Raw genomic sequence first — 17,500 nt, forward strand, 5'->3', positions numbered from 1 at the left:
TTCTGTGGACATCTTACCTGATAAGTTATCGTGGAACTAAAAACTAGTTTCTATGACAATGTGATATTACTTAGATCATTATGATATAATTATAGGATCACCTTTGACATCCATCCATCCAGCCATCCATCCATCCATCCATCCATCCATCCATCCATCCATCCATCCATCCTCCATCCATCCATCCATCCATCATCCATCCATCCATCCATCCATCCATCCATCCATCCATAATTAGGCTGGATCAGAGTGAGAAGTGGTGATTTCCTGTTACCGCCAGGGGGCACTGTGAGCGGAATATTAATATGTTGCTGCATCCTCGTCACAGATGGACAATTTCAGGCTGTTACGATAAAGTGTGTGGTAATGAGGGCAGCTCAAAGTGATTTGGGCCATTCATTGTTTTCCTTGGTACTTTAAGACGCCACCATGGCCGCACCTTTGCAGCTACTTGAAAACATCAGCACGAGCAAATGTTATAGCTTAGGGGAGTTGTGGAAATGAAACCAAGTGTGGAAATGGCCCCAAAATTGATCTGTCAAAACAAAACAGGCTGACTTCCTGTTGATTTGATGGTATGAGGCACATACTTTTTTTGTAGATTACCCATGTGAAGGTTATTTTTGTTCTTAGCTAAATAAAATTTCAGCCATTTCTCTGTGAAAATTCTCTTTTTGACTCATTTCTGAGTTTTTTAACATGAAAAGTCTAGGAGATTCTAATAGCATTAGAAAAATGATTAGAATATTAATCTCTTGGGAGGTTCCCTCGGGGAAATTGAAGGAAAAAATACAATAATAATAATAATAGAGTCTGGTGGACTTTGTCAGCACCCAGACCCTAATTATCTCTATTTTGAAGGCTCAGTTCTTCACAATAACAATCCTGACATTTTCAATTTTGGTTGCTCAGTTTACAATTTTTATCCTTGTGCGATTCGGATGACCAAAAAAGGCTTCAGTATAAAACGGATGGTCCCGTTTTACTTCCTGTCTCTATTTAAGAAATATTGTCCACATAATAAACAAAAGGGCGACTCGGGACCGGGAGGCAGCCGGGGCTGACACACACGCCCCCTGCTGGGCAGACAGCGCGCACGCAAGCGTCGGGTCCCTCGATCCACGCGTAATTCAGGAATCAGGACTCACTCACACGTTCCTCCTCCAAGTGTGGCGCAACCGGCAAGCGGCAGCCGCGCCAGCCTCCTCTCACAGTCCGACAGCAAGCAGCGGGAAGACGGACAGGACGCAGGCACTTTTAGATGTAACACTCCTAAAAGTTAAGGAAGAATTTAAGAAAAAAAAAACATTCAAGAGAAGAGTTAACCCCGCGGCTGGGGGGGTTAACGGCACGACGGCGCTGTCGACATGGATAAAGTTATCAATTGCCTGTTTGCTGCTATAACCCTGCTGTTGTCCGCCCGAGGGGAAGTTTTTAAAGGTAAGCTGGGGGGGGGCAGAGGGTGTTTGGACCGAACGGCGGCGGCGGGCCGCGGCGGCACTTTAGCACAGTTTGACCCTCGTTTTGTCCGGTCTAATTCAAGGTAAAGGTGAAGCGAGTGTGCTTTTGAAGCTTCATGTTGACCTATGTCGCAGTTTCCGTGAGCGGCGCGTCGCTCTCCGCGTGCCTGCCGCAGGTGCGTCGCCGCGGTCACCGCTCGCGCTTTCACGCGGCCATAAGTTGAAGCGGTTCAATGTTGACGTCTAACTTTAACTGACAAGTTGCTGTCTAATGTGATTAACCTCAAGGGATTGGCACACACTCTTAAGCCAAAAAGAACTGTTGTCATTAAAAAAAAAACAGTGCTGTCAATTAGTCTCAGAAGTTTAACGCGCCGTTGCCATTTTCGGATGATTCTTTTGAACCCAGACATCTTAACTGCAGAAATAAATCAATTGACGCGCGTTATTCTCAATCCAACCCCATTATTAACACAGTCACACCTTTTGACATGAAAGTACTACAATCTAATCCATCTACGCGCACACCTGCTCCATTGAAATGAAAGAAAAATGGACCGAACTCTCGGCGTTTCCTTTGGCTGCGCGCTGCCTCCGCTTCAAATTGCACATCACCGATCGCCTCTGAAAAGTCTTGTCGCCCTGTCATTTTCCCCCTTTGGCAATCGCATTTGTTGTTTTGCCGTCTGACAGATGTGGAAACAGACTCGCAATTCAAAGCGTTGCAAAGAGGCAAAAGTTCAGCCAGCGTGTTATGTGACTTGCTGAAATAACAGTGGAGACTCGAACCTAATGGACGTAGACAGCCCGAGGGGATTTAACATTCAGAGTGTAATTTAGCCATTAAAGAGGTCATTTCTGCTATCTCCCCAATGGAATTATCTATGTGGAGGGGGGGAAAGGGATGCTTTAGCTAATATTCATGCCAATCAATACGTGGCCATTCTGAGGGTGATCCATACTGATGATAGAATTACAGCTGCATTTGTAGAGCCTCCTAAAAATAAGGAATTCGACCGAGTTTGTGCCTGACAGTGTGTTCCACATCCTTCCTGGAGTCTGAGTTTCAGCAGTTGCTCCTGTGGGATTCAACAAAGAGCTGGCAGTTCCCCGCTTGGCCTGTAGGGGGCAGCATGGTTCACGCTGTCTCACGTAGGAACAGGCTTCAGATGCACTTTGGGAAACTGGCAATATCATACTGGTCCAAACTCTTGTTAAACTACATTCCCCAAGTCTTTTTTGTTTAAATCCACGCCTCTACTGTCTGGGCTCACACCACAATTATTTTTGAATCCAGACAACTGCTTTGTGAAGATTTTCAGACAGACGAAGGTGGTGAATTTAAGTGATCGAGCGTTGTGGTAGTCTGAAGCTCTGAACTGCTTCTGCTCGGTCCTCTCTTTGAGGTTCATCGGTCCTTTCCCACTGGCAGCCTCAGATTTATCGAAGTGGGCTGCACCATAGGCTTCCCAGCGGTGCAGAGCCCGTCGATAAATGTGCTCCTAATTGCAGGAGATCGTGTGTGTAAATATGTAAACCAGGAAAGAATCAATGGGGATATGTGCTCCTCTCTCTGGCCTGAGGTGACAGCCGCACATGGATGGAAAAGAGGCTGAATATGAATATGAAAGGCTTTATTATGGGGAGGATGTGACAAATACATCACTAAGGTACCCAACGGTCCGTTCCTGAACGCGACGTAGCCTCTTTGAACCCTTTTCATGGAGGAAAAAAAAGGAAGGAAAAAAGAACACGATCGATTTTATGTCTTTGTAAACTTGTTTACTCAACTCGAAATCAACTCTCAGGGACGTGATATTGGAAACCGCTCTGTTGTTGCGTGCGCTCACAATGCCCACTGGATGCTCTGGATTCTGGGAGAATACCACCCCCCCCCTCCCCACTGCCACCACCCATTGTGAGCAGCCATTGCAAGTGTGTTTATCCACATTATCAGGGCCGTCTTTGTTTCTCAAAGACCGGCGCTTTGATCTCCCGCTCTGTCTTTTGACCGAGCATATTAAACTCCAGGAGGCTGCACATTTTTGGTTCTTCTGTTCTGTTTTTTTTCTTCTTTTTTACCTTCACATCTTTCCCAGCAGCCTGAAAACCTGTCTTGTTTTCTGGCGGCTGCGGGCCGCGTGCGTGGAGGATCACGCCCGCGCTGGGCTCCGCGGTTTGTCATTGCGGAGCGGCGGCTGCTGATGGCGTCCCGGTTGACCGATCCCGCTCCCTCCCAGCTGTGACTAAAGAGTAAAACAACACATTGGCTGCTTTGCAAAGATAAACAGCACTTCCTTTTAAGTCCGGCAATAATTTAGAATCACTCATGAAATGCCCCCCTCCCTTTCTATCGACTTAGATTTAATAGAGACTTTTCTGAAGGTGTCCTGGCAGTTCCTTTTGTGTGAGCCAGTGGAGAATGAAATTAAATATGCATGCCTGTGCTCTTTTTTTTTTTTTGATGCCTTCAACTAATGTTGAAGGGGGAAAAAATGCTCCATGGTGATTGATGATAGTACAAAGCGGAAAGTGAGGAGTCTGCATTCTTCCGGGGTCTTTTTTTTCTCAGACATTTATATTATGATGATAATGAAGGTGGCGGAAAGACTGAAGCGGCTTTACTCGAGCTCTTCAAACAGCACGGGCACACATGACTCCTGACAAAAGGGTCCGCCGAGTTTGTCAGCGCGTCTGCTTCAAGTCTGATCTCAGCTGGTAGACGTGTCGGTTTAAAACAGCAAAACTTTAAGGACTTGGAAATAGCATGCTCGCTTATAAATATATGCAGCCGCAGTGGAAAATGAGCTGAAATAGCTCATCAGATGGCCTCATCAACACTGCTGGTTTGCAATTAACCCTTTTCATTAATTGAAAGGCGACACAGTTTCTAAGCTGAGCGATGACATTTCATTAAAACAGTGAAAACACAACAAAACAACAGCGTTATACCTAATTTCACTTCGTATAAGAGGGTAACATTCAAAGGGTGCACAGCGTGATGCATTGTTTTCCTCTGTTTCGTGGGAAAAAGTCCGCATCTGTTCCCTGGAAGTCGCCACAAGGCTTTTTTTGGAGATGTAGGAAATAAGTAAATGAGGTGTTGCTGCCGCTGCTACCTCAGGCTGGGGGGAGACGTCGGGACAAAATGAAGGAAACAACTCAAGGAAACATGACTAGTGCAGAAAATCAGGAGGGAAGGTGAACGGGAGGCAGGAGAAGCAGCACAGGCACCAAATGGAAGAGCGATGAAATTCCTGGAGTTGGAAGTAGATTTGATCACACGTAATGAACGCAGAGTCGGATAAATTTTGTGGTACTTAATCTTTCCCGTCACTAATTGGTCTTGATTGTACCTAAAGTATCGTTCTGCATCAAATCGAGGATACAGTTCCACTCGTATTTGCTGCCTTCATCACTGAACCGATTGAATCAACTGGCTAATGGAGGTGTTGGAAGCTGATTCAGTCTGTTTCTCAGTGACAAATCTGTTTGTTTTTTGTGCTGTTGGGCTCTGGCGTTGAGTTGTTTTGGCGTTTGCCAGATAAACAGCTCATAATGCATCCTCGCTTGAGTAAGACGCAGTGATATGGAGTTCAACCAGAAGCCACAGTATAGTTTGCCACCTTGTTATCTTTTATACCACCTTCCAGCTAACAAATAGCCTCTGTAGGACGTCTTCACAGCCAGGTTTAAGGTAGTTGTATCGATAAGCGAGCGGTCGTGGCGAGCCACACAGCAACAGCAGGGGAGGCATGATCGATAAGGGCATTAGCCGCCCTTCTTTATTTAACTTACAAACATGTTGTCCTGCACCCAGCTGGTTGGAACAAGCTGTCGAGCAGTCTGGGTCAGTCTTTCCTGTGTCGCGGCTAATTAGCTGCTGCGCTATAAACAGGGAGTGCATCAGCTCCTGCTCGCACCCCCATGTAGATTTTGAACTTTAAGAACTCCAACAACCAGCTCCGCCTGTGATTCGTGGCTCCAGCGCGATTCTGTTTACTTCATCCCTCGACCCCTGTAGTGTAACGCCGGCGGCCCATTAGCTGTCAGTCGGACGTGGCCTTTGAGCAAACATTTTGCGAAATGTCCTCCAAGGAGCTCGTACATTCCTGTATCGATAACAACATACTTGGTAGCAGTTTTAAAGTAAATAGAGCCGCTTGTTCACCAGAGTCCCCAGACATTTACTGTCATCATCAGTCATGTGACCAGTGAAATGACCAAGCTTGTGCGTTGTAACTTAGCTTAGCAGAACTTAGCTTAGCAGAAAAGCAAGCATATTAGCGAATCCCTGAACCTAAGGTGGCGTACAGAGTTGGGCTATTGGCAGCAATATCACTCGGAAGTCAACGCTCGTCTCAAAAATCCCGATTCCCAACGTCAAACTTGAGAGCAAACACTCGCGCGGGGCTGTCACCTTTAAAAGCCGTTGACTTTTTCGTCAAGTTACTCTCAGTAACCGCAGAGCCAAACCAGAAACACTCAGCTCCCCAACTCTACTGTACAAAGGAAAAGCAAGTGAAATTAAGACGGCGTTCAACTCCCCGGAGCGCCACTCCACCTTCCGTCATTATCTGCTGATTGGCAAACAGGTTTTTTTATTTACATTCCCGAGAGTCAGTAATATGTCATCCTCTCGGCGACTGACGCGGCTGCGCTAGACTCCAGCTCTGCGGCGGAATGATAATTGGGCTTGAAATGTGTCTGTGTGAAGGATGCTGGACAAACAGAGCCGCTCTAATTACACACAGCTCCTTCTTCAAATGAAGAGGATAAAAGCTAATGAATCGTACACAGGCCAGCACAGGGGCTGCCTAATGAAGAGAGAGTGAGAGACAGCAGAGGGGAGTGTTTGCGTGTCTCAGGCATGCTCGCGCTTCTCTGATATCTCATCACCGGCTCTTCTCTTCAACCCCGTTGCAGAAAAACACCCTCTGACTCTGAACTGGATCGTGTTTACAGATGTCTGCATTCATCGTAGGTGGCTCGGGGAGTCCGGGCATGGAGGAAATTTCCCTAATTAATGCTCCAAGGCTCTCAATTGTTATTAATGGTGACAAGAAGGAGGAGGGGAGTGAAGGAGCTGTTAAATCAGGACCTTTCTGGGCTTCAGCTGGTTTTTAGGTGTCATGGCTGCTTGTTAGGCTGGATTTGGGCTCAGTCATTCATCAGGATTTAAATTGAAAACAACTTTCTCAAGGATAACAACTATTCATACAATCCCTTTTTCAATCAAAGAGAATGATACAGGTAAATCACCAGTATGGACACGTCTTCATCGTCAGCATGCGTGTGCCAACAGCTAATGTATTTTTAGCCAAATCTCAAAGTGTCTCCAAAGTTGTCCCACGTTTTGCCAACACAAACCAGAGCAGAGCGCTGCTCAAACACTAAATCAAGGATCCAGATGTTCCTCTCCAAATGAGGAAAACTCGGCAAAGTGTTCTGCTTGGATTCTGAGAATTCTATCTCGCATTCTCTGCCATTTTATCAGGCTATACTTAATGTTCAACTACTTAAAGTGGCATTGAAAAATTGGCATCACTATTTTACCGCGCCAGTGTCTAAAAATATCCCATTTCCTGTTAACACAGGAGCGAGTCTATCTGCTGACACCAATCCACATTTTAATATCGGTCAGGGTGAGCCTGAATGTCAAGTCTGAGATATTAATTTCAAGTCTGTCACATAAACTTGCCCCCTCTTTTGGCGCCATGTCACCGACAAGGTTGCAAAGTTTCTTCTGCTGCTTCGTGAATCGTCCCCCCATCCTGGGACGCATTCCCCTTAAAGAGACCCTATTTTCATACCAAAGAGCCGTCTGAACACAGACCTGATGCTCCCAATACAACTGCCATCAGGGATGGGGGGAGGGTGGGGGGTGCTTTTCACCTTGTCTCCTGTTATTTATTAAGCTTCTGTCAAGGCTAAGGCGGCAGGCAGGTGTACATCCCTCTATCCCCTCCTCCTCCTCTGAATTCAGGCCTTATTAATATAACCAGGGGCGAAATTCTCCATTACTGTCAGTCTGAATCTGTTGCTGCCACATTAGCGCACATCATGCAGTCATTAATGCATTAGGCCTCGTTTGAGCACCAGTTATTTGCATTGGCTTTTACACTGCCTGCGTGCCCTTGTGCTAAAAGCTGCCTGGACTGCACCTATATTGACTACGTAACTGTTCAATAATGAAGTGATCCCAGAGGAGGGATTTAGCTTCCATTGTCCTGTGTAATAATAGTTAGTAGGTCGTGAATTCACCGACCTAAAAGGATAATTTTATTGTGGGAGGAGTGGCAATATTTACCATTAAAAGTTATATTTCTTTCACATTTTTTCAGTTTCATATTCGAATTTAGATACAAATGGGAGAAGTGGAGAAAACACGCTAGTCAGAAAACACGCTTTGGGCACCCTTTACGAAATACACAACATATTCCACCTGCCGTGTAGCTGAAACAGCTTCATAAGTAGCTATATGACCAGTTTCTTTGTTTTTTGAACTAATCGCAAACAAATTTGGGTCACACTGTCCAAACCAGAAGCATCATCTGGCCCTAACAAGGTTCGCTGTGCTAACAGTCATGCGCCCCCTGCTGTGCTCGCTTCTTGGTGCGCACCTATTACAACAACAATACAGGAACGTAATTTTCTCCGGTGAAGTGAATATTGACAGGATGTATAATGGGCCATGCCGATGTCTAATTTCCATTTATGTAGTAAACTATTCATTAAATGCATGCTTTGAAGAAATGAATGACAAATTAAATTTGTAGCAGAGTTAACATCGCCATGACAAAGCTAAATACAGGTCTGTTAGGATCGCACGTGTTACGCTGTACCTAATGTTTTACACAATTTCTTCCCCCGTGATGCGAAAGAGGACATCGATATATTTATGTGCAGTTTACTGCATTTGAAAAAAGTAAAAATGTTGTTTCATTGTGACTTTTTCATGTCCTTTTCTTAAATGTCTCAATAGCCTACCTTCAACCGGGATCCTATTATGAAAATGTCCCATTTAGAGGTGCGGGAATGGCCACAGGGAAATCCACAATGAGCCTTGGGACTTGTTCCAAGACTTGCTAGGACAGGGGAGCGAGATCTGTGCACAGCGTAGTGGTGGAAAAGCATCTGGTGGTCACGTTACCCAGAGTTTATCTAGAATTCGCAGAGCTATAAAATCTCGAAAGGCAATTGCATCAATGTAAAATTTATAGCGGATTGTTTTGCTGTATTACAACAAACACGTTAATGCCGTTAATCATTATACGTCAAGCTTAGACGCAGCACCAGATAAGGCTGCTAAACCGAATCACGCCAGATGATTTCCACATTAATTACTCCTTGCAGCGATACAAATGCTTCCCATTTAGCTGACTCCATTCTGGCCTTCCAGCAGCTTATCATTACCATCAACCTGTCAGATTTTTATCGGTTTTGTTTATTCAGATGTGCATTATTCTAAAACCACCTGTTTTCGCCTTGGTTTCCGTTAGCACTGCTCCGCTACACCCACACTCTTAATGACTCCTGTGCCCTGTAATTTCTTTAGGGCGGCAAACTCTGATTACAGGGTGGGAGTGGAGCTTCGAGACAAGCATCATCTTTCCCGTTATTGTTTTGCGTTTGCCATCTTTAACCTCCGGTCCTGCAGCTGTGGCGCTCCGTAGCTGCATCAGGGAAGTGGGGGTTTAACACTGAGAGCGCTTTAGTGTTTCAAAACCCCGTTTTTGTGGTTGTGTTACCTCGAAGAAGATCTTGTTTGGATCTGAAGGATTTCTGCAACCGGCTCAGAAAAGACAAACAAGCAGGTGAATAAAATGTCACTCGTAATCGCCGCCTCGACACCTTTATTTTAAATTGGAATCAAATAATCGCAGCCAATATACATCCCGGGCAACGCACTTCAAAACTGCTCAGTGAGACACCTACTTTCTCTCACCTTAATTGGAAGGAATCGTCACGGTCCCTTTTCAACTGACAACACATTCAGGGTGACCACCCAGCGGAGCGTGCAGCATACAGTAATGCTATTAAACCGTCCCCCAGGGGATCGGTAACGCAGAGGTCTTAGCTTCAGGCCAATACAAAAGAGACCAGTTTGAAAAGGAGAAAAGCTTAGCCTGCGGAGGTCAGCCGACTGTTTACAGTACAACAGTCTCTTATCGGCTTCATGCTTCCCAGAGGAGTATCCACCACAAACAGATAACATCCTCCGCACAGACGCCCGAGTGTGACCAATAGTAGCATAATCAGGTGCATTCTGCTCTGGCAGAAAGAAATTGAGGATGTAGGTGATGAAGGTGTAAATAATAGGGAGCTTGATGTGGAGGTTCAACTGCATGTTGGAGAAACATAGAATTAGTGTCCTTTTCAATGGTTCAAATACCACTAGCGCCATAGAACGGGTCCGTTTTTGGAGTTTAATAAGTAGGAATGTGTGTCAGTAGGGACAATGTGGCTTACATCTCTATGCAGGGAATGGTTCTGCCATTTGTTGAGGCACAAATTAGCCTGGACATTTTAAATCTTGTCCTTTAACCCTAGCATCCAAAAAAACCCAAAAACCCAGCCATGTCTTCGTCAGACACACGAGCTCTGCCTAAGTTGTTGGGAAGCTGCAGCATCAAAGATTGGAAGCATCAAACATTGTAGATCAGGGTAGCAGTAGCCCTGGCGAGGCAAAGGCACACAGGCTGGGTTCAGAGGATGAATAATTCACTCCCATGTGGCCAGACTTTATGCTGTGAGACTAATATTCAGCAGCACCTGTGTGCCTGGAGGAAAAAAAAAGGTTCTTTTCCTGTGGGAGAACCTCAGCCCAGCATCACCTCGACTGTGCTTTCTCCAAATTGTCAGAATACCACTACCCCCGGCAGGAATGACAGATAGCTCCCGCGGAAGCCGAGTTTAGTGTACGCTACCTCTGTTGGACCGGACCCGGAATTATTGGGAACATAATTAGGACAGGGTATCAAATCTGACAGAAATGTTCATAGCACTGAACCATGATTTTAAATTAGCATTTCGCTGAAAAAAATATTCTCAGCATGCTGTCAGTTCTTTTCCACACGGTCAAAAATAGGGCTAATCACATTTCCAAGCTCTGATGTTCATATTTCACTGGACAAATAAAAAAAGAAAGACTCAGTGCTGTGAACGCACCTTGAGAATTTTACCACTGAAAAGGAGGTCAAGAGCAAACCTTTGCCGACTGGAACATAATGAGTTGGACTTTAACGATAACTTAAAATGTTTTCTTTTCCGTCAGGTAACTATTTTTTTTGCATTTTTTTGTGTGTACAAGATTGTGCTGTCATGACTTAGCGTTCATATCTATAATTATCCGAACAAAGGATGCTCAAGCTTTGACAGATCAACCGAGTCCAACCGAGTCTGCGTGGGCGTTTGTTCGGGTACCCACACAGACCGTGTTCAGTGCGCTTATCCAACAGTGGCTACTCTCAACAAGTGTGCAATTATATGTGTGTCTCGGCACACATCTCACCGTGTGTGCGTGCGTGTGTGTGTGTGTCAGGTAGCAAACCATCACAGGCTTATTATTAGGACGTGACAAAAGATAGCAGGCGGTAGACTCGGTACTGTAATGAAACCTGGACCCTGGCTAATTGGTGACACCATGGCGTGAGGGAATGAGAGAGGCAGTTACCAGGCTGGCAGGAGGAAAGGAGGATGCAGCAGTTCTTTCCTTCACACCACTGAGTTCAGCTTGTCATGTTCATTTGTAGAACACACGGGCGAGAACAAGTAGGCCTTGTAAGAATACTGGAAATGCAAATCTCCCGTGCAGATAGGCACCGTGAGCAGAGTTTTCCTTTTTCGATCTTTGCTTCATCACATTTTCAAAGAGTTTGGGTTGACTGTATCAGCGGAACGACCCCCACTTCTGCTTTTCTTTTTATTACTTGGGTTTTTTTGGATTTTTATGTAAGACGCCTGCTAATTAAACACATTAAATGCAGATTTTCTTTACCAAAATAGAACAGGAACAGGAAAAGTACTCACAGTTTACTCAGGCGCAGGCAGATACATTTAGCCATCGTTGACGAAAGAAAAATTGTCCACCACAGCCTTCCACTTGCAACAGTTGAGTTATGAACCCGGTGATAACGGTGCTGCCTGGGGTACAAACGAGCACTTGTTTCAGGGTATCATCTGAACCTGCTACCACTGGACCTACCAGTGTCATAAGTATATGTTTTTGGCACCTTCCATTAATGGAAGGTTCTGACTCATGAATATATGGAAATGGTGATTACCAGTTTAAAGGTATCCACAAGATTAGACTTTACTGACACGCTTGATTACATGGCTTCTCTTTTGGTAGCAATGGGGTAACCTGATTATGGGAAAGTGTTCCTTTCCTTATAGGTTCCTTCAACTACTTGGGGTGAAACTATAGTTGCCGTATAAATACTGGAGATTTATTACAAATAGTGTAATTGTAAATGTGTACATGTTTTTAGTTTTCCCTCATTCTGATTTTTTGAGTATTTGCTGCTAACATACCCTTGGAGCTCAGATAGGTTGCCAGAGGTTGTCTACAGTAAAGCTCTTCTTGTTATGCCCTGAGCTGTCTGACCCTTCAACCTGACAGGAAGCTTTGTCCACCAGAGCTTAAGGGCTCCTTCCAGGGTGTCAGAGCTGACCTTTTTTCCTCGGCAGAAGGAATAATGGCGAGTCGGCCTCTATCTGTCACATCCCGAGTGTGTTTAAGCCTGAGAAAGGCCCATCAGGTCTGAATAATAGCTAATGAGATACAGTATGAATTGTGTTGGGTCTCAAACTGGTAGCTGCTGCTCGCCCCATTTATTTCAAGCACCAATCATTATCTGTCATTGAAATTTAGAATTATAGGGGGCAGTTTAAATGTTCATTATGAAAAATGACTTGTGCTGTAGCTGTCTTTTCTTTTGGTTAAAGAAGTGTATGAAAAAGTAATTACAATGCAACTTGAGAGGGATTCATTCAAAGATTAAGAACCGTATTTATCCGGGATTTCCAGCATGTGCGGCCGTGACTCCTTTACGTTTAGGATGAATGCTTAAGGTGTCTTCTTACATCTTCCACATAAAATGACCTAATCAAACAAGTTCCCAAGGGCCAACAAACACCACAACAAATCAGATTTATTTCCACATCGCTTCGCTCTTTCTGAGTCAAGTGACAAGCCTGTGATCTGGCTGTCCTCAGCTACACGCAGAGATCAAAAGACGGCATAAACATTTACATAAAAGATTATGTATGAGCCGTAATTAGTGCCTGCCTTGGCAGTGACAACTGAAAAATCTTTGACTTTGGCGAAGAGATGAAACGAAGGTGAAGTTAGATCTATAATAACCAGGTCTGTGAGTCAGTGTCTCGGTTTTAATTGAAGAAGTCCCACAAGATTGTCCAGCTCTTCCTGGAGCACCTCACTCATGAAGACGGATTAGGATGAACGTAATTCTTAGTTCACATTAATTTTCTCCAAGATAATTATGTGTTTTACTTTGATGGCTCCTAATTTCACATGCCATGTGCGTTGGGAGGCCACCCCTGCCCCCACCCAAGCACTCTACAAAAATTAGGTTATTTCATCTTCTAAAGTTTATTCATGCAGTAGTTGCAGCAGATCAGTGGTTCTCAAACTGTGGGGCGTGTCCTCCCAGGGGGGCATTACAGAGGGGTGGGGGTGCGCGGCAACCGGATGGAATTTTCTCTCTGCTCTATTCTTTGTATCTCTTAACTGACAGTGAAGATCATAAACGAGTCGTAGTTTCATATAATATATATGAAACTACCACATCGGGGATCTGAGTAAATTGAAAATTGGAACCATGGTGTGGAATCGCCACGGTTTTTGTGGTGATATTCTGTGCCGTTTGCATTAATATCATATTAGGCAGGGACAGACAAGTCAGAAATAGGGAACAGGATGGATATTTTTCCAACAGAAATGAAAAGAAAAACAGCCACAGCGCCAGGGACAGATGGTAAGTGTGAAAGTAGCCAACCACAAGTAAACTTATGAAGTATCTTAACGAATATCTTGAACTTGCATTCAAGGTGAATGCAGTTGGAGATGAGGAAAAGACACGTGTGTTTTATGCCTAAAAACTCTGGCAGCCGAGAAAACGAGTCCCAATAGTTTGAAGAGGCACTTGCGTTTCTTTCTCACAAGAGCTGTTAAAGCAGACGTTTTCTTTTGGGTGGGTGTGAGGGCTTATCTGAACTCTGTTGTGGACCAAGCAAGCAAACTCTGGTCTGCCCGAAAATGTGGTTCTCGTTTCCCTTGCAAGTGAAGCCTAGTGTTAGTGCAAATGGAGTATACAGTGAATCAAAGAGAGGAAGTGATGGGTTGTATATGGAAAATAAGATTCAACCTCATCATGGCTCTGAACAAGTAGAGGTAGAAAAAATTAAAAAACGTCTTGCGGGCAGATGTGGAGTAGAGACGGGGTGCAGGTTCTTATTAATACAATCTTGTCAGGGGGAGTATTGGGCCAAACTCTACTCTACTCTACTCTACTCTACTCTACTCTACTCTACTCTACTCTACTGCATGTTTCCAATATGAAAAGTATCTGGCTTTGGTACATGTTGCTACTTGTTTTGGCTTTGGTACTTGTTGCTACAGCCCTGGGGTTCCAAAAAAGGTATCACGGGTAGTAAATGGTGATGTAACTGTTTGTAGACCACAGATTGGTTAGAGATATTTGCCATTATCGAGATGTCACCAATGGGCAAAAACCTCCATCGTGCATCGAAAACACACAGGTGCTATTTTTACCGTTTGCTGCGTTTGAAGTTTATCCAACATTCCCCCCCCCCCCCCCCCCCCCAAAAAAAAAAAAATTATACCTCAAGTCATTTCAGGAGGTGTTAACCTTCCTCACCTTGTTGTCCGATGAGAACATCAAGGCACAGCTGTCAGGTCAACATCAAACAAGTGGGTTTTGGTCAACATCAAACAAGTGGGTTTTGTGCGACAGCACTATGGCCACCGCATACATTGAGGTGATGCTAATTACAATACTCCCTTGTAGTGGCAATGTGACCAAAAGCAAGTAGAATAGATTGGAGTCAATTCTGGCAGTGGAAATGTGGCATAAGATAACAGCGTGAATGTTCCCCTGGGTGATCAATCCGAGTTCCCTGGACCATTCCAGTGTGAAAGAGCCACATTGATGGGTCATTTGACTCGACAAACTAGCTTAATATTACTTCTTTAAAGTGAACAACAAACCACGAATGGCAACAGCCAGCGTTGCCTAGTGCAAAGAAATGCTAGCTGAGGAGCGCTTACTCCCCACTGCTCCAGATTTGGTGTCAATTATGATTAATGAGAGATGGGTTGCAAAACCGAACTGAGGATTTTTCTGAAATGTCAGAGAGCCCTTTAATGTGTCAGCTCTACAGCATGTCATTTATGGCAATTTCCCTGCCGCAAACAGGGTCAGCAGAGCTGGGTCAATTTATTTTGTAGGCTTAACTGTTATCTTGAACAGTGACGGAGACACAATTTCAGAATTTTGTAATTGTTGTAAGTGGCTGAGTGAGGTGGAGGTTTATCATTTACATTTGTGAAAAGGGATTATTAAATAGGATGTCCTTGGATGTGTAGATGTATTATCTGACACTAATGCACATTCTGGCACACACACTATTGGGTATTTGTACTGGTGAGGCACAGGGTCTTATCCAGTTGTGGGAGGAGCTGACATTTCCTCTGAAAATTCACCTTTGCTTTCTGTCTCTGGATTTATGATATCACTTTATATCTGGATCCCATTACAATTTGTCATTGCTGTTGGTTTCTGCCAGTGTGGGACTTTCCTTTCATGGCTTGTAAGATTTGCTTTAGGAGAGAATAGTTGCTGCGCATAGCTTTGAATCTTTTCGCGATAATAATGGACTTATTGTTGCACATACATCAGCCCTTTAGATGGATGTGTTGAGCTTCTCTCAGGCTTTCTTTATATGATGTTGGATGGAATGCCTGACTTTTCGCTGGCTGCAGTTGAATATTCAAAACCATGCACTTAATTAACGTTTTGCCCATGTTGCTCTAGTTCTGTCAATCCCTAATTCCAGGAGGGATATTAGCCTTTGCCCACTAATATGTTTTAATTTATTTTTTTTAATTTTGGGAGGGAGTGGAGATTTGCTTAACATTTTTAATATAGCTACACCACTGCCCTCATAGGAGGAGGTCATCAACTGTTTTGCTGAGATGGTTTCCAAGAAGAAGGAGCCTACCTCTTAAAATACAAATTTCTTCTAACTAGCGAAAATTTAATCACATTTGAAGTTATTTAGACAGCAATGAGGTTGTTTTTTTAACGTTCCGCATTGATTCCCAAGTATAGTCGATTTACAACGTGAGGATGATGTGAGCGATCTGACTTAAGGACTTTAGGGGATCGTAAGCATCTGTTGGTGTATCACTGTCCAAACTGATAGTCTGACAGTACAATCGAAGCAAAGCTCATCACATAAGGAAGCCCAAGGTTATCTAATTTTCAAAAATTAGTACCATGTCATCCCCCCCTTCTGGTTCCAGAGACAGACTCTGTCTCTCTCAGTGGGCACACATGATGTTGATGCATCGTAATATGAGGCAATACACCCCGAGAGTCGAGATAACAAGGAAAAGACGAGACACACAAACGATTCCTCCAAACATTAGGCTCTGTTAGGACGATCAGATTTGATTGTTTTGAGGTCTGGACTGAACAAGAAAAGTTCAGTTGCTGAGAAAACAGCAGCAAATTGACTGAAGATTTCATAAATCATACCAGACATGGCAAATGGGCAGCAGTAATACCGCTGTCGGTGAGGGCCAATTTGTACCATAATACAGGTTTCAACTCAAACAGCAAACTATTTTTTGAGCACTGCTAGCATTTTTTTTATATCCTCAATATAGTGGCATGAATGCGGATTGTAATCTTGTATTTAATAATGTATGACAATATGTTAATGGCACAAGAATCAAGTTGTTGAAAACAAGCTTTTAACCTTAGTTGAACAGTGTCGGTCTAAATTAATTCCAATGTTATTTTCCCGAGACTAAATTAGAAAATGTTCATTATAATAGAATTCCATTATTAACCCCTAAATCATGCATGTAAACTCCACGTCCTGCCTGCGATGTCAACATGACCAAGAAAAACACTCTAGGCTGCCATTGTTTCTTGCGGTAATCTCGCCCTAGCCCTGGAACGACGCATTTGCCTCCCGAGGCAAAGTATCTCCGGCACAGAGGCAGATCGGCGGAGACAGGCAACAATTGGAAGAGCGGAAATCTCAGCCAGACGCATGATGCTGTCTCGCCCTGCTCTGAAGTGACATTTCAGTTTTACCCTCATGCTCGGCTCAGCACCCTGGACCTGTCAGCGCCGCCCTGAACTTTTTGCACGGAAATTGCACCGAAAGGGCCTTGATGTAACGGCGGCCTAACAATAAATATCTTTGAGCTGTCCTTCATCTTCACTCACCTAGGCTTAGAATGGTGTAGGAAGTGTAATTTTCCAAAGGGTGAACACTGAATGTGATGAGCTCAGGCGCTTCTTTTAGAATCACAGGGGCAATACAGATCCTCGGTGCCATGGGAGCAGGGATTGACATGATAACGCAGCGTACGAGCACCCTGTGCCACCCGGCAGCATTGCCACATAGCTTAATCCTCTCTCTACAAGGGCAGAGCTGAAACACTTGTTCCCCTCCTCGCTGAATCCTGTCAAAACAAGGGGGCTTTTGTCAGCCATGAGGGGTGCTGGATCCCTCTCAGTCCCTGCCAACGGAAGCACTATTACAGCCTGCCAATGCCCCAGGAAAATTAAAAAAAAGAATACCCAATATGCATGTTATTCTAATACCAGCCGTCAGTGCCTGGAATTACTCGACATGATAGCATAATGAATGCAGTGCCTCGTAGGTTCCTACATAAAGCTGTTTTGCCACTTTCATGAATAATTCATAGGGCCCCGTAGGCAGTGATTCAACCACACAAGAGCTAAGAAAATTAG

At 44.3% G+C, this 17,500-nt stretch overlaps 1 protein-coding gene across 8 annotated transcripts in view; it reads left to right on the forward strand.

Annotated features, from left to right (window-relative positions):
- The first annotated feature begins 1,118 nt into the window (after nt 1–1,118).
- The window catches only part of LOC130538732 (receptor-type tyrosine-protein phosphatase mu-like), a 117,933-nt gene continuing 101,551 nt past the window's right edge, over nt 1,119–17,500 (forward strand). For 6 of the 8 annotated variants that reach the window (XM_057056594.1, XM_057056593.1, XM_057056596.1 and 3 more), the window contains exon 1: nt 1,120–1,440. In XM_057056594.1, coding sequence (XP_056912574.1) covers nt 1,368–1,440 — 73 coding nt within the window. In that variant the 5' untranslated portion in view covers nt 1,120–1,367. Of the gene's footprint in view, nt 1,441–17,500 lie in introns of all 8 variants that reach the window. The other 2 variants (XM_057056591.1, XM_057056592.1) reach the window with 1 other exon arrangement.

This window comes from Takifugu flavidus, chromosome 15, assembly GCF_003711565.1.
Source record: "Takifugu flavidus isolate HTHZ2018 chromosome 15, ASM371156v2, whole genome shotgun sequence".
In the NCBI taxonomy this organism is placed as follows: Eukaryota; Metazoa; Chordata; class Actinopteri; order Tetraodontiformes; family Tetraodontidae; genus Takifugu; species Takifugu flavidus.